The sequence below is a fragment of the Oncorhynchus mykiss genome, chromosome 5 (genome assembly GCF_057628025.1).
Source record: "Oncorhynchus mykiss isolate SJ-2025 chromosome 5, ASM5762802v1, whole genome shotgun sequence".
Taxonomy (NCBI): Eukaryota; Metazoa; Chordata; class Actinopteri; order Salmoniformes; family Salmonidae; genus Oncorhynchus; species Oncorhynchus mykiss.
The window spans coordinates 42,139,153-42,162,268 of record NC_143026.1 but is presented as its reverse complement, the minus strand read 5'-3'; the positions used below and the strand labels follow the sequence as shown (position 1 = coordinate 42,162,268).

General features: G+C 40.4%; 2 protein-coding genes and 1 long non-coding RNA gene across 7 annotated transcripts in view; 1 reads left to right on the top strand and 2 right to left on the bottom strand.

Annotated features, from left to right (window-relative positions):
• LOC149983283 (uncharacterized) overlaps positions 1-23,116 on the bottom strand; it is a 106,443-nt gene that overhangs the window by 16,193 nt on the left and 67,134 nt on the right. The gene's annotated exons all lie outside the window — the stretch shown is intronic.
• On the bottom strand, positions 858-4,174 carry LOC110523858 (uncharacterized). 2 transcript variants are annotated; one of them, XM_021602931.3, is made up of 7 exons: positions 4,054-4,174; positions 3,643-3,785; positions 3,490-3,560; positions 3,312-3,408; positions 2,814-2,915; positions 1,512-1,673; positions 858-1,308 (listed from the first exon to the last, which is right to left on the bottom strand). In XM_021602931.3, the coding sequence occupies exons 2-7, from the start codon at positions 3,718-3,720 to the stop codon at positions 1,165-1,167; spliced, it is 654 nt and encodes a 217-aa protein (XP_021458606.2). In that variant the 5' UTR covers positions 3,721-3,785; positions 4,054-4,174; the 3' UTR covers positions 858-1,164. The 2 variants fall into 2 exon arrangements, with proteins under 2 accessions (XP_021458606.2, XP_090091037.1); XM_090234911.1 differs by lacking the exon at positions 4,054-4,174 and having other exon boundaries at positions 3,643-3,800.
• Positions 14,787-23,116, top strand: part of LOC110523857 (aryl hydrocarbon receptor) — a 46,100-nt gene continuing 37,770 nt past the window's right edge. For 2 of the 4 annotated variants that reach the window (XM_090234894.1, XM_090234893.1), the window contains exon 1: positions 14,787-15,376. In XM_090234894.1, the coding sequence (XP_090091020.1) occupies positions 15,318-15,376 (59 nt within the window). In that variant the 5' untranslated portion in view covers positions 14,787-15,317. Of the gene's footprint in view, positions 15,377-15,787; positions 15,891-23,116 lie in introns of those variants that run through there. The other 2 variants (XM_090234891.1, XM_090234892.1) reach the window with 2 other exon arrangements.

The following is a 23,116-nucleotide window of genomic DNA, read 5'->3' as shown; positions in this document are numbered from 1 at the left end:
GCTTGTAGGCCTGTGTAAGGCAGGTCATCACCAGATATCACCGGTAACAACGTTGCCTATGGGCACAAACCCACCGTCGCTGGAGCAGACAGGACTGGCAAAAAGTGCTCTTCACTGACGAGTCGCGGTTTTGTCTCACCAGGGGTGATGGTCGAATTTGCGAATATCGTCGAAGGAATGAGCGTTACATCGAGGCCTGTACTCTGGAACGGGATCAATTTGGAGGTGGAGGGTCCGTCATGGTCTGGGGTGGTGTGCCACAGCATCATCGGACTGAGCTTGTTGTCATTGCAGGCAATCTCAATGCTGTGCGTTACAGGGAAGACATCCTCCTCCCTCATGTGGTATCCTTCATGCAGGCTCATCCTGACATGACTCTCAAGCATGACAATGCCAACAGCCATACTGCTCGTTCTGTACGTGATTTCCTGCAAGACAGGAATGTCAGTGTTCTGCCATGGCCAGCGAAGAGCCCAGATCTCAATTCCATTGAGCATGTCTGGGACCTGTTGTATTGGAGTGTGAGGCGTAGGGCCATTCCCCCCAGACATTTCCGGGAACTTGCAGGTGCCTTGGTGGAAGAGTGAGGTAACATCTCACAGCAAGAACGGGCAAATCTGGTGCAGTCCATGAGGAGATGCACTGCAGTACAGTAATGCAGCTATTGGCCACACCCGATACTGACTCTTACTTTTGATTTTGACCCACCCTATGTTCTGGGACACATTATTCCATTTCTGTTAGTCACATGTCTGTGGAACTTGTTCAGTTTATGTCTCAGTTGTTGAATCTTCTTATGTTCATACAAATATTTACACATGTTAAGTTTGCTGAAAATATACTCAGTTGAGAGGCCGTTTCTTTTTTTGCTGAGTTTATATTGTGTATTTTTTTTAAATAAAAATAGACAAACAAACATTATGAAATGTATCTTATTAAATATCAAATGAACAGATCCATATAATCCAAAAACAACCAAACAAATTCCAGGAAGCTTATTTGCAGAAGTCGTAATGTGAAATGATATTTTGTCACGTTACTATGCACAATCCACCTTGAATCCGCCTTGGAGGAGACTAAAATAAAATTCAAAAAAATGACTGATTGTGGTTCGTCCTTTTCCTCGTGTTGATAATGTAGTACTGTAGGAGTCTGTGAGGTGATTTAACTGGGGATGACACCTGTGGCAAACAGGATGATGAGGATGAGAATGATCAGAACTATCACTCCAATGATGATCATCATCTTGGTGTTCTTCCACCAGTACTTCCGGGCTACCCGCGTGGATGTCCTCTGAAAGGAGTCTGCCTGAAATTGGGAGGAAATTATGGAAAGTTAACTCAAATATAATTGTGTTTCAAGTAAGCTTAAAGAAGGAAGAGACAGGAAAGCAAATGCAGCATGGCTGTTTAAAGCCATTCTCCAACCTACAGGAACCGCACGCACTTCCTTATCACCTTGACAGGATATGAAAATAAAAAAAACACAATTGTCTTTTTTAGAATACTTACGGTTGCTTGTAGGTCATGTGTCTTGTCAACCAAGTCATCTAACCTCTCTCCCCTCTCCAGCACTTTGTTAATGTTGTCTTTGAGTATAACTTTGACTTCGTTGACTTGGCCCTGCACCGAGTCCAGCTTAGAGGAGGCTGGCTGTTGAGAACTGTAGTCAGCCTACAGAGAGGAGGAGGAAGGGGAGAGAATCCTCTCTGAATAACATCAACATATTAGGTATGGCATACTGTGTAAACATTGTCGTCAGAATAACATGACACGTATCATTACTGTAGGAGAACCATTTTTATGACCAATTTCACACCACACATTTGTTCACAGTGTGGAAATTTGCATCTGACTTAGCAATGATAACAGTAGCAACATTAAGAGGACTCGTCAATATCAATTAACTTAAAGAAAATGTGCAAAATATAGGAGCCAATACATGATGGGGCAGAATGCAATTCCATGACATTCCAGGACACATCATATGAACATACTGTATCTGAAAGCAGGGCCAAGTGAATGTTGCTTTAGCCCTCAGCCTCAACCATTCCTTTATTGACACTCTCCTGACAAGAAAATCCTCCTCACAGCTAGGTCACCGATTTGTTTAGTCCAAAAGCTTCTTGCAATGTTACGAGATCACTGGACTCAGACATTTACTGACACATGCAAGTCACATGTAAATAATTGTATTCACAGTCTGTTGTTCCTAGTCTCCAGAGTCTTTAACCACTAATGCGCTGCTCACCATAGTGCTAACAGTTCAGATCATTAGTGTGCCCTCAAGGCATAGAACTGCCCCACAACCTCCACTTGACAAAAGTCAAACTACTTACCATGTCAGAATAGTAGAACACAATTAATATACATCCACAACCACTTCAGAGGGTAACGGTTTCACAAAGACGTTTTATCCAGACTGACGACAAGCATAGTAAATAAAGTCGAGACAGGTATAGTCTGTCTCAGGCAGCTGTAGGTTGAGACACAGGTTTCATAGGGCGCCTCCCCTCCCTGTAGTTACACATTAACTACTGCTGCTGCACCGGGGCGCTACCATTGGCCCAACATTAGTCACTTATCTCTTTACATAGAACTAGGATTAGTAGAAAAGACATTGCTCTTAAACCCACCCCATGAAGATCTTCATAACGTTATATATTTCTATGGCACACCCAATATTGCACGTAGAGCACTTCAGATAGAAAGAGGAAATCTGACTGAGACGACGTGATAAGAATGTATGTCATGTTGTTCTGATTAGGAATTCTCATTCTACAAATTCTAATTCTATGTGTCTTTAAGACATACCATCAGCTGTCCAAGCACCTGATGCAGGTCAGAGCTGAATTCATACGGCTGGGCAAAGGCTGCTTTCTTTATCAGGGGGCTGTTAGCAAAGAAACTGCAGATCTGGAAGGCAATAAGAAGTGAAGTCGCTTGGTACATAAGCTACACCTGATTTCCATGGCTAGTCATGTTCAGAGTTTTCTGTTCAAAACATGAGGCTAGCACCAGGAAGAGCAGGGCATACACTATATTTATGGAAATAAGCTCTGCTCTTGTTATTTTAAAGACACATATTTGATCTAATTGTTTTGACATGCTTAAGTGTTACTGTTTAGGTATCACAGGATGGTTTAGAATGAATTGTATAACTTAGTGACTTCTGTAAAGAGGGTATAACTTGAAGAAAATAAAGAAACAATTTCTTTGGCCATCAAACTGTACCAGTACCCTATGTCTTGTGGTGCCATTGTAACTCGTTATGTAAGACACTACAGTAAAAGATTGTACATGTAAACTGACCTGGTTAAGGAATTCATGGGCCCTCCTGGACTCATAGCTGAGCTCTGTGACACAGACGTAGGACACGCCATCCTCTGACAGGATGTGGTATCTGAACCTGATTGTTAAAACAAACACATTATGGCCAGCACTTGGAGTTACATTTTGCAATGATGTAGTTTGGTAATTGTTATCTCACCCATCCAATTGTATGGACCTTCGATAGAGAGCTCCAAACGGAAGCGGTCTCAGAAAACTCAATGCTGCCTCCTACAACCCAGAAATACATCTACAGCTGTGTTAGGAATAATCCCCCTCCCTCTTACACACACACTGACACACACTAGCCTACCTGAAACCTTCCACCTCTGAGCGCAAGATCAGCAAGGATGATGTTGCTTCTTTCCACACAGCAATACACTATTGGCATGGTCTTTGGTTGGTTACAAATAGTCACAATTACTCATCTGTGCTGCAGTGTTCTTGTCGGTAAATCTGTCATTTGAGGAGAGTAATTATTGCTTGGTTAATCACCAATGAATTTATGATACGCTAAACTCACAAGTTGCATAGGTTTGCAGCAATTTCACTTTGTTGCTACGGTTATCGTTGTCCGTCTGATGACCCTACCTTGTAGCCTGTGCGCTTGTCACTGTTACTTTGTAACACTTTATTTTATATAATCTAGCTAGGCCTATGTTGGATTCAAAAGAATATGTAAGAGCATAACGTTAGCTAGTTTAAAACAGAAATAGTAACGTACATTTTGTTAGCTAGCTAAATGGCTAGACCGTTCCGTTTCCAGGGGACGTTAGAATGTCACGAGACATTTTACTCAGGATTCGAAGGCACATCCATCATCAAGTTGATCAGCAGCTGGATGCATGCACATCATATCATGGCCAGCAGACGGCGCCATTTTTATTTTGTATTTTATTTTTTATCTTTATTTAACTAGGCAAGTCATTTAAAGAACAAATTCTTATTTACAATGAGGGCCTACAAAAAGGCAAAAGGCCTCCTGCGGGGACGGGGGCCTGGGATGAAAAAAATGAAATACAATATAAATATAGGACAAAACACATATCACTACAAAAGAGACAACACTACATAAAGAGAGACCTAAGACAACAACATAGCAAGGCAGCAACACATGACAACACAGCATGGTAGCAACACAACATAACAACAACATGGTACAAACATTATTGGGCACAGACAACAGCACAAAGGGCAAGAAGGTAGAGACAACAATACATAACACGAAGCAGTAAGAGTGCCCATTATTGAGTCTTTGAATGAAGAGATTGAGATAAAACTGTCCAGTTTGAGTGTTTGTTGCAGCTCGTTCCAGTCGCTAGCTGCAGCAAATTGAAAAGAGAAGCGACCCAGGGATGTGTGTGCTTTGGGGACCTTTAACAGAATGTGACTAGCAGAACAGGTGTTGAATGTGGAGGATGAGGGCTTCAGTAGATATCTCAGATACGGGGGAGTGAGGCCTAAGAGGGTTTTATAAATAAGCATCAACCAGTGGGTCTTGCGACGGGTATACAGAGATGATCAGTTTACAGAGTAGGATAGAGTGCAGTGATGTGTCCTATATGCAGTGAACTTCCAACTGTCGCCTACTGTAGATGTATAAATGTGATAATCATTCATCAATAGTATGTATGGCACCTGTTTCTGTTCTAACCTCAAATCCAAGTCAAGCTTTTGATTGAAGCACTTGTTTAACCGACCAACTGAAGATGAATCCCAGCGGCAACAGGTCCAGTGTGAAAACACCTCAACATTACCGAACTCTTTGTGCACTATAACCTGTTATGAAGACGGGTATGGTTATGTTGTGAGGAGACGTCACCTCCAAGGCTATAGTGGCTCTCGTGGAGGTGGTCAGGAACACCGCTAAGAAGATTGGTTACGTTCGCTCCTCCACAGGTACAGTTATTCACAGAGCAGAGTTAGCCTCAGCCAGGGTACCAGACTGTTTATGCATTTAGCAATGGTACATCTTTGCAAGACAACATCGGTCCACAATTTAATTTGAAAATATAGTAAATTGGTTTCTAGTGATAGCCTACATCACGAGGTCAATGTGTACGTGAAAGTGACAGTAATGTAAGGCGGCTGTGTCTTCCAGGGTTGGACTGTAAGAGGTGGAACTGTTTCCTCCGGGGTTTGACTATAAGAGGAAACTGTGTCACTGTCTTTCTCTATTTGACTACTGTCTCCTATACTGCATGGTTTGACTTATAACATGGTTTGACTTATAACATGGTTTGACCTCATTGGCGATTTTAGCATGTAAATCTTGGTGGGGCAAAAAAATACTAAAGTGGGATGCATGCCAGCAAGCCACTACACAACACTAAACAATACATTAATTACACTATAACGGTGACAAACGGTGCCCACAAACTGTTAGGGCCTACATAAAGCTGTCTGGCAGCGAAACAGATCATTCAGCCTTATTTACTGCCTTTTAAAAAACATAGCTGATATGGCTGACTTGCTTAAACAAGTGTGGCTTCTAATGACAATTGAGATGTACAAACTATGGTATAAGGGGACGACAAGCGGATAAGAGGCAATCCGTGATTTCGATTAAGACATTAATGAGCGAGCTAGGACAGACGTAGTCAATATAACTATTTGTTTAGCACTTTTGTAATGTACAGCGATAGAATTCAGAACATGGGCCCTTCTTACAGTGTTCTCCCTGTACACCAAGTCAGAACCATAGGATAAATAATGGCGGCACATAAGCAGACAATGAAATCTCTTACTATATTCGATGATTACATTTCTCTAAAACAGGTTATAGGCTACATGTGCACCACCAAGTCAGAACAGTAGGCACAATTATTAGGGTGAGGCTCATGTGCTACTAACATCTTACTACACAATATACACTTAGTATTACTTTCTTAGCTACAGTACACATATCTCCCTGGCATATTACAACATTTATGCAGCAGTATACAATACATTTTTGGACACACCGTGTTGTACTGTGCTCACTTGAACAGGAATGTGGAGTGGCGGTCTTTCGTGGGCAAATTTTGTCATCAAACTTTGTCATTTGGGCAGTCTTGATACAACATTTTGAACAGAAATACAATGGTTCATTAGATCAGTCTAAAACTTTGTACATAAACTGCTGCCATCTAGTGGCCAAAATCAAAATTGCGCCTGGGCTGGAATATACATTATGGCCTTTCTCTTACCTTTCAAAGATGATGGTTTAAAAAAAATACACAAGAACGGTTGTTTTTTTTCTTTGTATTATCTTTTACCAGATTTATTGTGTTATATTCTCCTACATTCCTTTCACATTTCCACAAACTTTAAAGTGTTTCCTTTCAAATGGTACCATGAATATGCATATCCTTGCTTCAGGGCCTGAGTTACAGGCAGTTAGATTTGGGTATGTCATTTTGTGCGAAAATTGAAAAAAAAAGGGGAGGATCCTTAATTAAGCAAATCAGCCATATCAGCTATGTTTTTTTAAAAAGGCAGTAAATGAGGCTGAATGAACTATTTCGCTGCCAGACAAGGCTCTACTGAGGACTGCTTAGGACTGCTGTTGGGACAGCTTTATGTAGGCCTTAACAGTTTATCACCGTTATAGTGCAATGAATGTATTGTTTAGTGTTGTGTAGTGGCTTTGCTGGCATGCATCTAAAAAAAATGTTTTTTGCCCCACCAAGATTTACATGCTAAAATCGCCACTGATAATATTTAATAACCGTGGCTTGTGAGTCAACCTGCGCAGTAGCAACCAATGTGATAATGGCTTGGGTTATTCATATCACTACACTGTATTTATTTATTATTTTATTGAATGTTTTTCAGGTTATGAAATGTTTTGAATTCAATGCACTAAAATATTGTACGATTCAGATTCTAGTTTTGTAACGCCCTGATCTGTTTCACCTGTCTATGTGATTGTCTCCACCCACCTCCAGGTGTCTCCTGTTTTCCCCATTAGTCCCCTGTGCATTTATCCCTGTGTTTCCTGTCTCTCTGTGCCAGTTTGTCTTGTATTGCCAAGTCAACCAGCATTTCTCCTAGCTCCTATTTTTCCCAGTCTCTGTTTTTTCATTTTATAGTATTTTAATTTTTAGCCCTCCTGGTTTTGACCCTTGCCTGCCCTGATGCCGAATCCGCCTGCCTGACCACTCTGCCTGTTCTGACCTCGAGCCTGCCTATCCCCTGGTACTGTTTGGACTCTGACCTGGTTTATGAACTCTCGCCTGTCCCAGACCTGCCTTTTGCCTACACCCTTTTGGTACAATAAATATCGGAGCTCAACCATCTGCCTCCTGTGTCTGCATTTGTGTCTCGCCTTGTGCCCTTATACCACTCAGCTGGTTATATAATATTGCTTCATAAGTTTAGAGGTGATATTTCAGAGTCTTGTGTGTCCAAAGATGGGAGATGAGTTAAATTGATCTCCAAACTAGATAATGTTTTTTTTTAAATATGCAATGTGTATGGGTACAATTCTCCCACCTCAAATAATACTTTATTTTTGGATCTTGCTGATAAGCTTACTGAGCTGCAAAACAAGTATACAAATGCATGGCTTATAACTGCCAGGGTGTTTATTTAATACAAACTTAAACGATTATACCTGGTGTAATAGGTCAATGATAGTCAGATCCAGAATTGATTTGTTTCTCATTTCTACCCCACTTTTACAGTATGTACAAGAAATAAGTCATAAACATGCTCCTTCGATTGATCATAAAATTATATTTTTGAAGTTAGAATGTTCTGAAAAATCCAGTGGCGTTCGAGGATACCGGAAACTTAGTAATTCACTCCTAAAGGATCCAGTCTTTAACAAGAGCATAAAGAACTTGCTCATAGACCTGTTTAATTCAGATGATTTAGAACCAAAGCATGGAAATATTTCATATTTAAGGTAAGATCTATCGGCATTACAAGCAGTAAGGAACTATAGGAGCAAAAATGTTTGAAAGACGATGAGCTTATGAATAAATTGAATGTTCTTTTTAGAAAAGTATACCATTTCAGCAGAGGAAGAAACAGATTTGAATACATCTCGAATAGAAGTAGATCAAATGTAAATTAATTTAGCTAAAGGGGACTTTATTAAATCTAGAGCAAAATGGGTTGAGGAGGGTGAGAAAAACACAAGCTGTTTTTTTGCTCTTGAAAAAAGACACTATAAGACCAAATCTCTTTCTGCCTTAAATACTGACAACATCTTGTGTAAAGACCCTATGAGCATCACTAGCTTTGTGTATTCTTTCTATGACAATCTGTATACATTTAATGGGATTGAATGGGAACGTTTTATAAAACATCTCCATGGTCATGTTCCAATGATTTCTGATGAGTTCAAGTCCATATGGGAAGATGAGTTTTCTTTAGTGGAGATTAGAGATGCGCTTAAATCTATGAAGAAGGGCAAAGCACCTGAAACAGATGGTCTTTCTGCAGAATGTTATTTACACTTTTGGGAACATTTAGAGGGACAAGTATTCAACATGTTAAATCACCTTATTCATGAAACTCAAACTGGTTTCATGAAAGGTCGCCACATCAGCTGTAACATTGGGTTAGTTTTAGACTTGATTGATTGCGCTGATTCAATTGACTCAGAGGCTATTATTTTATTCCTCGACTTTTGTAAAGCATTTGATACAACTGAACACAAATTCCTAATACAGTTGTTGTACACCTGGTTTCGGGACAAGCTTTGTGTCTGTTATCACTATGTTTTAGAAAGATATTAATAGTTATATTATGATTCATCTTAACACATCTAAAATATTTAATATTCACCGTAGTGTACGCCAGGGTTGCCCTATTTCAACTTTCGTATTCATTTTAGTTGTAGAATTACTATATATTAGGATTTTAAACAACCCTGAGAGGTATTTTAATATATGGAAAATGAATACAAATATCTCAATTAGCAGACGACACAGCTCTGTTTCTAAAAGGACCAAGTTGATATTGCACTTAAACTGGTCAAATTATTCTGTTCAGCTTCTCGTCTGTGCTTAATAAATGTGAAATATTCGCCATACATAACTGAAATTACCAATCTGTTGAGCATATTCCAGTGAAAGATCATGTGAAATATTTAGGGGTGCACATGTGCACATGGCAAAAAAAAGTATTGTCCATTAACATCTCAATTTCTTTCAGAGATGAAAGAAAACAAAATCCATCTTAAATAACTGGCTCCAGACTAATAACTGGCTCCAGACTAATAACTGGCTCCAAACTGAACTCCATGAACAAGCCCTTTTAGCCTGGGAACACTGTTATGTCCACAACTCCTCCCCACACAAGGCACTTCTGTGGAACAACAAATATATCGTTGTTAAAAACAAGTCTTTGTTCTTCCCTAAGTGGTTTGAAAGAAATATTATATTTGTGCTTGATTTATTTGATAAAGAAGGAAATATATAATCAAATCAAATTTTATTTGTCACATACACATGGTTAGCAGATGTTAATGTGAGTGTAGCGAAATGCTTGTGCTTCTAGTTCTGACAATGCAGTAATAACCAACGAGTAATCTAACTAACAATTCCAAAACTACTGTCTTATACACACAAGTGTAAGGGGATAAAGAATATGTACATAAAGATACAGTGCCTTGCGAAAGTATTCGGCCCCCTTGAACTTTGCGACCTTTTGCCACATTTCAGGCTTCAAACATAAAGATATAAAACTGTATTTTTTTGTGAAGAATCAACAACAAGTGGGACACAATCAGGAAGTGGAACGACATTTATTGGATATTTCAAACTTTTTTAACAAATCAAAAACTGAAAAATTGGGCGTGCAAAATTATTCAGCCCCCTTAAGTTAATACTTTGTAGCGCCACCTTTTGCTGCGATTACAGCTGTAAGTCGCTTGGGGTAAGTCTCTATCAGTTTTGCACATCGAGAGACTGACATTTTTTCCCATTCCTCCTTGCAAAACAGCTCGAGCTCAGTGAGGTTGGATGGAGAGCATTTGTGAACAGCAGTTTTCAGTTCTTTCCACAGATTCTCGATTGGATTCAGGTCTGGACTTTGACTTGGCCATTCTAACACCTGGATATGTTTATTTTTGAACCATTCCATTGTAGATTTTGCTTTATGTTTTGGATCATTGTCTTGTTGGAAGACAAATCTCCGTCCCAGTCTCAGGTCTTTTGCAGACTCCATCAGGTTTTCTTCCAGAATGGTCCTGTATTTGGCTCCATCCATCTTCCCATCAATTTTAACCATCTTCCCTGTCCCTGCTGAAGAAAAGCAGGCCCAAACCATGATGCTGCCGCCACCATGTTTGACAGTGGGCATGGTGTGTTCAGGGTGATGAGCTGTGTTGCTTTTACGCCAAACATAACGTTTTGCATTGTTGCCAAAAAGTTCAATTTTGGTTTCATCTGACCAGAGCACCTTCTTCCACATGTTTGGTGTGTCTCCCAGGTGGCTTGTGGTAAACTTTAAACAACACTTTTTATGCATATCTTTAAGAAATGGTTTTCTTCTTGCCACTCCCATAAAGGCCAGATTTGTGCAATATACGACTGATTGTTGTCCTATGGACAGAGTCTCCCACCTCAGCTGTAGATCTCTGCAGTTCATCCAGAGTGATCATGGGCCTCTTGGCTGCATCTCTGATCAGTATTCTCCTTGTTTGAGCTGAAAGTTTAGAGGGACGGCCAGGTCTTGGTAGATTTGCAGTGGTCTGATACTCCTTCCATTTCAATATTATCGCTTGCACAGTGCTCCTTGGGATGTTTAAAGCTTGGGAAATATTTTTGTATCCAAATCCGGCTTTAAACTTCTTCACAACAGTATCTCGGACCTGCCTGGTGTGTTCCTTGTTCTTCATGATGCTCTCTGCGCTTTTGACGGACCTCTGAGACTATCACAGTGCAGGTGCATTTATACGGAGACTTGATTACACACAGGTGGATTATATTTATCATCATTAGTCATTTAGGTCAACATTGGATCATTCAGAGATCCTCACTGAACTTCTGGAGAGAGTTTGCTGCATTGAAAGTAAAGGGGCTGAATAATTTTGCACGCCCAATTTTTCAGTTTTTGATTTGTTAAAAAAGTTTGAAATATCCAATAAATGTCGTTCCACTTCATGATTGTGTCCCACTTGTTGTTGATTCTTCACAAAAAATACAGTTTTATATCTTTATGTTTGAAGCCTGAAATGTGGAAAAAGGTCGCAAAGTTCAAGGGGGCCGAATACTTTCGCAAGGCACTGTATATGAATGAGTGATGGTACAGAGCGGCATAGGCAAGATACAGTAGATGGTATCGAGTACAGTATATACATATGAGATGAGTATGTAAACAAAGTGGCATAGTTAAAGTGGCTAGTGATACATGTATTACATAAAGATGCAGTAGATGATATAGAGTACAGTATATACGTATACATATGAGATGAATAATGTAGGGTATGTAAACATTATATTAGGTAGCATTGTTTAAAGTGGCTAGTGATATATTTTACATCATTTCCCATCAATTCCCATTATTAAAGTGGCTGGAGCTGAGTCAGTGTGTTGGCAGCAGCCACTCAATGTTAGTGGTGGCTGTTTAACAATCTGATGGCCTTGAGATAGAAGCTGTTTTTCCAGTCTCTCGGTCCCAGCTTTGATGCACCTGTACTGACCTCGCCTTCTGGATGATAGCGGGGTGAACAGGCAGTGGCTCGGGTGGTTGTTGTCCTTGATGATCTTTATGGCCTTCCTGTAACATCGGGTGGTGTAGGTGTCCTGGAGGGCAGGTAGTTTGCCCCCGGTGATGCATTGTGCAGACCTCACTACCCTCTGGAGAGCCTTACGGTTGTGGGCGGAGCAGTTGCCGTACCAGGCGGTGATACAGCCCGCCAGGATGCTCTCGATTGTGCATCTGTAGAAGTTTGTGAGTGCTTTTGGTTACAAGCCAAATTTCTTCAGCCTCCTGAGGTTGAAGAGGCGCTGCGCCTTCTTCATGATGCTGTCTGTGTGGGTGGACCAATTCAGTTTGTCTGTGATGTGTATGCCGAGGAACTTAAAACTTGCTACCCTCTCCACTACTGTTCCATCGATGTGGATAGGGGGGTGTTCCCTCTGCTGTTTCCTGAAGTCCACAATCATCTCCTTAGTTTTACTCTCTTATAGAAAGTTCTTACAAACATCTAACTTCCCAATAGATTAAAAATAATGTAATTCTATAAGCAAAGCAATATCTTCAGGACTTACTCAATTAATGAAATCTCATCTGTGCTTTGGAGAACATAGATGCACAAATTAAGATAGATGCACAATTTATGTTAGAAGGTTGCCCTCTGCTGGATAAGAAACGTAATAATACCGGGGTAGGCCGTCATTGTAAATAAGAGAGCCTTTTAACTCCAAAAACAATATCTCTCCTAGAGGGAAATTCTTCTGGAATGCATAATTACTGAAATTTAATGAAAGAAAGCTTGGTTGCTCCCTCACAAATTTTGTATATCAAATAAAGTAAAATAAATTCACTTTAAAATTGTGCACAAAATATACCCTTGCAATAATTTGTCTAAATTCATGAACTTAGAGGACATATGCCTTTTCTGTAGTAAAGAAGGGGAAACAATTATACACATTTTTTTACGAGTGTGACTTTTTTTTAATGAGCGAGTTAAGTATCTACATTTATTATTTCATTAATGAGACCCATGTATGTACAATGAAAGATGTAATATGTTATTATTCAAATGAAAACAAAACTACACAATTTGTCGTTAACTTCTTCATTCTCTCTGGTAAATGTTATATACACAAAAACAAATATTAGAAATCTGTCCCCAAATGCAATATATTTTTATTTGAAATCCAATATTTAATTCAAAACAAATAACAAAAAGCCACTGTATTCCCCAGGTGGTAAAGGTAGGCAATAATACGTCTGCCACGCTGATCCTCAACACGGGGGCCCCTCAGGGGTCCGTGCTTAGTCCCTTCCTGTACTCCCTGTTTACCCACGACTGTGTGGCCAACCACGACTCCAATGCCATCATTAAGTTTGCTGACTACACAACAGTGATAGGCCTCATTATCGACAACGATGAGACAGCCTATAGGGAGGAGGTCAGAGACCTGGCAGTGTGGTGCCAGGACAACAACCTCTCCCTCAATGTGAGCAAGACAAAGGAGCTGATTATGGACTAGGCCCCCATTAACATTGACGCGGCTGTAGTGGAGTAGGTCGAGAGTTTAAAGTTCCTTGGTATCCACATCACCAACAAACTACCATTGTCCAAACACATCAAGACAGTCGTGAAGAGGGCACGACACATTTTCCCCCTCAGGAGACTGAAAAGATTAGGCATGGGTCCCCAGATCCTCAAAAATTATACAGCTACACAATCGAGAGCATCCTGACCGGTGGCATCATCGCCTGGCATGGTAACTGCTCGGCATCTGACCGTAAGGCGATACAGAGGGTAGTGCGTACAGCCCTGTACATCACTGGGGCCAAGCTTCCTGCCAACCAGGACCTATATTTATTTTATTTGTATTTAACCTTTATTTAACTAGGCAAGTCAGTTAAGAACAAATTCTTATTTACAATGACGGCCTACCCCGGCCAAACCCGGACGACGCTGGGCCAGTTGGTCGCCGCCCTATGGGACTCCCAATCACTGCCGGATGTGATACAGCTGACCGTGATTGATATATACTAGGCAGTGTCAGAGGAAAGCCCAAAAAATTCTCCAGTCACCCAAGTCATAGACTGTTCTCTCTGCTACCGCACATCAAGTGGTACAGGAGCACAAAGTCTAGGATCAAAAGCTCCTTAACAGCTTCTCCCTCAAGCCATAAGACTGCTGAACAATTAATCAAATGGCCATCCATTTACATTGACCCCCATCCCCACTTGTTTTTACACTGCTGCTACTCGCTGTTCATTATCTATGCATAGTCACTTTACCCCTACCTACATGAACAAATTACCTCGACTAACCTGTACCCCCGCACACTGACTCGATACCTGATCCCCCTGTATATAGCCGTATTATTGTTATTTGGGGGGGGACTTTTAATTAAGTTTTACTTTACTTTATTTTGTAAATATTTTGAACTGCATTGTTGGTTAAGGGCTTGTAAGTAAGTATTTCACGGTAAGTTCTACTACACCTGTTGTATTCATGACAAATAAAGTTTGATTTGTTTTGAACTCTCACTGGTTTGTAGATTTGTAACCCCTGACCTTATTTTATTTATTTTATTGTAGGTGCTTTAACTTTTGAAACTCAAATAGTTTTTGCTTTTCTCAAAATAGCGTTTTAGAGTTTTTAAATTGTAGCCTATAGAAATGCAGTAGTCTAAATGAGCTTAAACGTTTAAAAATGTATAGGACCCAGTCCGGACCTCACTAAAACCCAGACTATAAACCTAAAACCCCTAGCTATGGCCCTGCCAGCAGAGGTTATTGTTACAAACTTATTACATATGCCTCGAGAAAAGTGAAAGGCACAATATTCACCATCACCGCACACTGACTCTGTACTGCTCTCTGTCTCAGACGTCGTTGATGTCGTCTCTGCTGCTGCAGAATATAATGCTCTTACCAAGAACAATGGCAACGTTAGTGAATTTACACCAATAATATTCGGTGTGACACAGCTCTATGTTACAGAGATTTCAATTGGTTGAAACCTCGCGCCGGAAAGAAAACCCTTTTAGCTTATCGGGTCGAGCTTGCTTTGAGGAACAGACTGGACAATTTCCACGTTTGAAGGACTGAAGTGGAGATTTGGTGACTTTGGAGTGGACAAATAGGAGTAGGACCACCGTCAGACCAACGTTTTATCGACCGCAAAACAACAGAGCAGATAGCCAAGGGCGTTTGGACCAGCAGAAAGTATGCGAACTTCTCTGTTCGCATTTGGAACTGTCCGCTACTTCATGTGTGTTTTGCGTTTAATGTTCGTTACGCGGATAAACTGTGGAGGAAAACTTAAACTTGATTGATTTGTATTTATTTTGAAAAGTCACCATGTTGGGGGATGAGGGGATCTATGCGGCGAAGGAGAGGAAGAAACCCGTCCAGAAAAGGTAAGCATCATATGCTTATAAATGTAGGATGTATTCACTGCTTTCTGCTTCTGGTCATGCACGTCTCTTAGATTAGGTCCAAAGTCATTAGTGTCCCATTTCGGTTCCGGACCGTGGTAAAGTTGGTTTGAGTTTCGATATATCTCTAGGAAGAGTGTTGGTGGTTCTAAACTTCTTTCATTTAAGAACGATGGAGGCCATTGTGTTCCTGGGGACCTTCAGAGCTGCTGAAATGTTTTGATACCCTTCCCCATATCTGTGCCTCGACACAATCCTGTCTCGGCGTTCTACAGACCATTTATTCGACCTCATGGCTTGGTTTTTGCTCTGACATGCACTGTCAACTGTGGGACCTTATATAGGCAGGTGTGTGCCTTTTCCAAATCATCTCCAATCAATTGAATTTACCACAGGTGGACTCCAATGAAGTTGTAGAAACATGTCATGGATGATCAATGGAAACAGGATGCACCTGAGTCTCATAGCAAAGGGTCTGAATACTTATGTAAATAAGGTATTTCTGTTTTTATTTTTAATACATTTGCAAAAATATCTAAAAACCTGTTTTGCTTTGTCATTATGGGGTATTGCGTGTAAATTGATGAGGACAAGAGTCTGAATACTTTCCAAAATGCGCTGTATGTCCCTCTCCTGTGATCATTCCAACGTTGGTTTGAGGTGTCTAGGTCACATGGTCAATTAGCTATTGAATTTTAGGTGACTTTGTATAAATATAGATATATAAAAAAACAAGTGCAATGATTTTGTGCAACATAGCTCTCTATGTAAGGAACAAATGAGGGTTGAAATTAGGTTGCTAAGCTTGGTTGAAGAGCTATTGAAATTATATACTTTCAAGTATTTCTATAAAATCGTGTAAGTGGTATTTGGGAGAACCAAAGGCTGTGCAATGTGTTTCCCTCCCCTTTGAACAATACAACGTTGCTTTGAGGTGCCTACGTCATGTGATCAAGGAGCAATTGAAGTTCTAAGTTACACATTTAACTAATAAATTGAGGGGAAAAAAATATATATATATTTTTCAAATAACCAAAGCCTGTGCGATGTATGTCCCAACCCTGTGAACATTGCAACATTGGTTTGAGGTGTCTAGGTCACATGGTCAATTAGATATTTAATTTGAAGGGACTTTGTATAAATATAGATATTTAAAAAATAGCATGCGCTATTTCTTGCTGAAGTGCTAAAGTACTAAAATATAATTCACAAGTGAAAAAGTGATAGACTAATATGTCACCCATCAGACTATTCTTAATTTAATATTGTCTTTACATTTAATAAATACTATATGTGTGAAATGTGGTGTGATTTAGAATGGACCATTATCGTGCACCTGTCTTGAAACGGGCAAGGGAAAACAATATATGTCATCTTTGCACTTAAATAGCGAATGGAGGACGTTTTTCCCGTGGTTCATTTTCATGCCAGCCAGGTAGACTATACTCCTGTTAAAGAGAAGCAATGTGCTTAATATTAGTAAAGTCGAGAAATAAATATAGTAGGCCTAGTCTATATAAAGCTGATGTGATCCTCCTCTTTTTAATCAAGGCCATCACTCCGTTTTCTCACGCAATTGCATAGCCTTTAGAAATGTTGCGCAACATGAGCTCATGGGCCCTCATGAAGTGTTTGATTCGATTTTGTAGGTCCTACCAGAGTGGCCTACCATCAAAAACAATGGAGAAAATGTGTTGCATAACATTTTAACATGCAGGACTTGACGTTAACCTGTTTATCCACTTGTCATTCAGGCAAGGAGGTGACTGAAAATGTTGTGTTGTTTGATGCAAACCACTTTACAAAATAACATGCATTATTATGCTACCCTCTGCCTATTGACTACTTAGCTTATTCAAGCCTGTATCAAAATACAACACTGCCACTTTAAGACAAAAAAAAGCTCTTTGTTCGGGCCCGCTTTTCAAAGATGTACACATTTTGTACTCTTGTAGGAAGCAATCACTCCACCATTGCTGACTACAAATGATCTATGACTGGCTAATAATTCACTAACTAGCAAATAACTCACTAACTAGCAAAGGATATGAACAATTGTGCACATGTGGCTACAAGCAGCTCTCGCTTTGATCTCAAAACAAGTGCATCTACTCCGCTCATGCTGTAAACACAGTCCAGTTCAAAGTGACTGGCACAGATCCATATATGGAAATGGTCTATTTGCATATAGGCCTACTGCAGCTCTGATTGGTTATGCTGCAGTACGGGCTGAGTCGTGCATGTCAATGCAATAGAATCCTACTCTGATGCGTTCTGCCTACAACAAAATCACTTGCATAGTTTTACATACTAAGTCTCGCATAGTTCGTTTTGTTTCGGTATGTTGCATTGAAAGGGGCTAATATTGAGTTGATTCAATCACAATTCCCACAGTAATGGGAAACATTGATAGTGTTAACTAAGGGTGAAAACTCTAGAATGTTGAGTAAAATTCAGTCTTACGCTTCTCTGCCCGGGCCGATATTTCATCATCCCATGGGACCCGTTAAGACTGCGCAAAGCAGAAATATCACTGAAATATTGTAGTTCCTACACATCACCTTCTATATTCAAAGAAAATAGGCCTTTTATAGGCTAAGTTGATGAGCTAATGGCCAGCATCATGCTCATGTCAGTCCTCTAGAAGAGATGTAGTCTTCCTAGCAGGGCCGGCCCGCTCATAAGGCAGGATTAGGAGGATGCCTATGGCGGCAGATTGACGAGGGCGGCATTTTCTGAGCTAAACTGACCAAGAGTCACCTCCAACAACACCTGAAACAGGGACGCAAAATATTTATCTTGTCCATTCTAGAGGTCGACCGATTAATCGGAATGGCCGATTAATTAGGGCCAATTTCAAGTTTTCATAACAATCGGAAATCTGTATTTTTGGGCGCCGATTTGAAAAATAATTATTTAAAAAAAATAATTATAATTAATTTTTTACACCTTTATTTAATCTTTATTTAACTAGGCAAGTCAGTTAAGAACACATTCTTATTTTCAATGACGGCCTAGGAACGGTGGGTTAACTGCCTCGTTCAAGGGCAGGAAGACCGATTTTCACCTTGTCAGCTCGGGGGATCCAAATCTTGCAACCTTACAGTTACAGTGCCTTGCGAAAGTATTCGGCCCCCTTGAACTTTGCGACCTTTTGCCACATTTCAGGCTTCAAACATAAAGATATAAATCTGTATTTTTTTGTGAAGAATCAACAACAAGTGGGACACAATCATGAAGTGGAACGACATTTATTGGATATTTCAAACTTTTTTAACAAATCAAAAACTGAAAAATTGGGCGTGCAAAATTATTCAGCCCCCTAAAGTTAATATTTTGTAGCGCCACCTTTTGCTGCGATTACAGCTGTAAGTCACTTGGGGTATGTCTCTATCAGTTTTGCACATCGAGAGACTGACATTTTTTCCCATTCCTCCTTGCAAAACAGCTCGAGCTCAGTGAGGTTGGATGGAGAGCATTTGTGAACAGCAGTTTTCAGTTCTTTCCACAGATTCTCGATTGGATTTGTTGTGGATAATTGAATCAATTATAACACATACCAGAACTTGTGAAATCAATCAGGCTTTTAATACAAGAGTATCGCAAGCCGGGATGGTCCGCGGAACACCCCCCGCTTCCCAGAGCCCCGGCTCCCGTATTTATACACATACAGCATATAGGTCCATCCCATATGCAAATAAACATACTTCCCCTATCCTTCTGCCACCATTATCTTTTAGTTCAGGCTTCTTGCTTGTTCACGCCCAATAACGCCCATATCCGCTTTCAGTTAGATTATAATGGTGGCAGGACCCTTGCTTTGTCCTAAAAATAATATGCGTCCCTTTATTCTATAGGCCTATTCTTTGGCCCTGCATTTAGCTTATGGTTCTTGTGTGTGTGTGTGTGTATTTCTATAGGCCTATTCTCATAGGCCTATTCTATGACCCTACATTTGACTTATGGCTCTTTTGTGTGTATGCTTTCGTCTGCCGACTATGTGTCCCCTCTTAGTGTATCCACTTCTCCTAGGTGTAATGTTTATTTTGTATGTAGATCAATAGACTGTGTCTCCTCTTACTTTAGTGTATCCAATTCTCCTAGATGCCTGTGTGTCTCATTTACTCCCACAGATTCAGGTCTGGACTTTGACTTGGCCATTCTAACACCTGGATATGTTTATTTTTGAACCATTCCATTGTAGATTTTGCTTTATGTTTTGGATCATTGTCTTGTTGGAAGACAAATCTCCGTCCCAGTCTCAGGTCTTTTGCAGACTCCATCAGGTTTTCTTTCAGAATGGTCCTGTATTTGGCTCCATCCATCTTCCCATCAATTTGAACCATCATCCCTGTCCCTGCTGAAGAAAAGCAGGCCCAAACCATGATGCTGCCACCACCATGTTTGACAGTGGGGATGGTTGTTCAGGGTGGTGAGCTGTGTTGCTTTTACGCCAAACATAACGTTTTGCATTGTTGCCAAAAAGTTCAATTTTGGTTTCATCTGACCAGAGCACCTTCTTCCACATGTTTGGTGTGTCTCCCAGGTGGCTTGTGGCAAACTTTAACCGACACTTTTTATGGATATCTTTAAGAAATGGCTTTCTTCTTGCCACTCTTCCATAAAGGCCAGATTTGTGCAATATACGACTGATTGTTGTCCTATGGACAGAGTCTCCCACCTCAGCTGTAGATCTCTGCAGTTCATCCAGAGTGATCATGGGCCTCTTGGCTCCATCTCTGATCAGTCTTCTCCTTGTATGAGCTGAAAGTTTAGAGGGACGGCCAGGTCTTGGTAGATTTGCAGTGGTCTGATACTCCTTCCATTTCAATATTATCGCTTGCACAGTGCTCCTTGGGATGTTTAAAGCTTGGGAAATCTTTTTGTATCCAAATCCGGCTTTAAACTTCTTCACAACAGTATCTCGGACCTGCCTGGTGTGTTCCTTGTTCTTCATGATGCTCTCTGCGCTTTTAACGGACCTCTGAGACTATCACAGTGCAGGTGCATTTATACGGAGACTTGATTACACACAGGTGGATTGTATTTATCATCATTAGTCATTTAGGTCAACATTGGATCATTCAGAGATCCTCACTGAACTTCTGGAAAAGGTTTGCTGCACTGAAAGTAAAGGGGCTGAATAATTTTGCACGCTCAATTTTTCAGTTGTTAAAAAAGTTTGAAATATCCAATAAATGTCGTTCCACTTCATGATTGTGTCCCACTTGTTGTTGATTCTTCACAAAAAAATACAGTTTTATATCTTTATGTTTGAAGCCTGAAATGTGGCAAAAGGTCGCAAAGTTCAAGGGGGCCGAATACTTTCGCAAGGCACTGTAACTAGTCCAACGCAATAACGACTTGCCTCACTCTCGTTGCACTCCACAAGGATACTGCTTGTTACGCGAATGCAGTAAGTCAAGGTAAGTTGCTAGCTAGCATTAAACTTATCTTATAAAAAACAATCAATCATAATCACTAGTTAACTACACATGGTTGATGATATTCCTAGATATTATCTGGCGTGTCCTGTGTTGCATATAATCTGACTGACCATACAAGTATCTAAGTGAGCAGTGGTAGGTAGAAGCAGGCGCGTAAACATTCATTCAAACAGCACTTTCATGCGTTTTGCCAGCAGCTCTTCGCAGCTCAAGCATTGCGCTGTTTATGACTTCAAACCTATCAACTCCCGAGTTGAGGCTGATGTGACCGAAGTGAAATGGCTGGCTAGTTAGCGCGCGCTAATAGCGTTTCAAACTTCACTCGCTCTGAGCCAAGGTGTGGTTGTTTCCCTTGCGCTGCATGGGTACCGCTGCTTCGATGTGGTGGCTGTTGTCGTTGTGTTGCTGGTTCGAGCCCAGGGAGGAGTGAGGAGAGGGACGGAAGCTATACTGTTCCACTGGCAATACTAAAGTGCCTATTAGAACATCCAATAGTCAAAGGTTAATGAAATACAAATGGTATAGAGGGAAATAGTCCTATAATAACTACAACCTAAAACTTCTTACCTGGGAATATTGAAGACTCATGTTAAAAGGAACCACCAGCTTTCATGTGTTCTCAAGTTCTGAGCAAGGAACTGAAACGTTAGCTTTCTTACATAGCACATATTGCACTTTTACGTTCTTCTCCAACACTTTGTTTTTGCATTATTTAAACCAAATTGAACATGTTTCATTATCTACTTGAGTCTAAATTGATTTTATTGATGTATTATATTAAGTTAAAATCAGTCTTAATTCAGTATTGTTGTAATTGTCATTATTACAAATACATTTTTTTTTTTAAATCGGCCGATTAGTCGGTATCAGCATTTTTGGTCCTCCGATAATCGGTATCGGCGTTAAAAAATCATAAGTCCATTCCCAGCGCGCCTCTCCCAGGTGCTGTTGGAGAGATGCAGCGCTCCACCAACGTTATGTCAAAAAATAATCTAACAAATCCTTTATCAGAAAGAGTATGTGGCCTTTTCTGTAGCCTACAGGCTGGAGAGAAAATGAATGACAATGTAATGAGATTCATTTTTTACATCATGCAGGTTTCTCCGATCAAATAGCCTAACATAAATGGCGCCCAATCAAATAAAGAATGCGCTGACATGTTAACAAACATCATAGCCTATCCTATCCTAAAAACAAGACCGGTCAAATTAAAATGGACAATATGGAATGTACAATCAGGCTACTCACAACTTCTGTCCGGGAGTTTCATCCCATGGGCTCAATTGTCATGATCATTGATTTAAATTTTTGACGAGCTGATGATAGTCAAAAAGAAAACACTTCTGCATTTCCCGTGTAAACACATTACAAATAGGCTCAGGATAACTCCTCCTGATAAAGTTGGGTAGCTGATATTCAGAGCTTAAATAGCCAAATTGATTAGTCTCAGGAATCAGGTCTAATAAAGCCAATGCAATGGCCTGTTTTATAAACGGTGGGCCTACCACATGGATGGGCATTCATAAAATTCCATTGGGGGCCGACATGGTAGGCTACACCACAGTAAGCAGGGGCCGACGCCTTTTGGACATATGTTTTTGGTACATGCCTTGATTTCCACGTCCACGGACGTTGGTTTTTGGTCATATCTGAACCAATCATAGATGTTTGGTTCCAATTTGGTCCGGTCTGGATCAGCCTTGATTTGGCCCAAACACAGACATCTATAAATTATGTATTTCATTCAGAATTTAAATTGCACCTAACTTCAACATCTGGAAAATAGGCAATCTTTTGGTCTCGCCTAGGGTGGCAGAATGGCCCGGACTGGCCCTGCTTCCTAGTAGGACTCTGCAATAATAAGGTGGTGTGTAAGTGTGCGCATCCATTTCAGCATATGGTAGGGCCTTAACTCTACCTTGGGAGCACCATTCACATAACCCCCATCCCTCTGTGGGCATGGACAGGCTGCACTATTAACTGAATGTTTTTACCTTGGTGTTATGGATTATCATCGTCTTCATCAGACATGTAATCAGACAGGAAATAAATCAGGTAAATAGGGTTCTGAGTGCTTCCTTCAGGGGTTAGTAATGACATGGCAAGAATAGACTCAATGGCTTTGCTGCACAATTTCTTAACAGGTGTTGGAGTCGACTATAATAAGCATTATTGTAAAAAAAAAACTATGCCATAAATCAACCTATGATATATTGTAGCTCCCATAACACCAAATAATAACCCATCCAAACCGATTCCAATCGTTGTCTGGTTG

What these genes read in the sequence shown, in the direction of transcription:
- LOC110523858 (XM_021602931.3), bottom strand. Translation starts at nt 3,720, where the DNA reads ATGCCAATAGTGTATTGCTGTGTGGAAAGAAGCAACATCATCCTTGCT. An exon ending in AGGTCCATACAATTGGATGG is followed by an intron (nt 3,409 to 3,489) that starts GTGAGATAACAA and finishes TTTAACAATCAG; the next exon opens with GTTCAGATACCACATCCTGT. An exon ending in CCCATGAATTCCTTAACCAG is followed by an intron (nt 2,916 to 3,311) that starts GTCAGTTTACAT and finishes ATTGCCTTCCAG; the next exon opens with ATCTGCAGTTTCTTTGCTAA.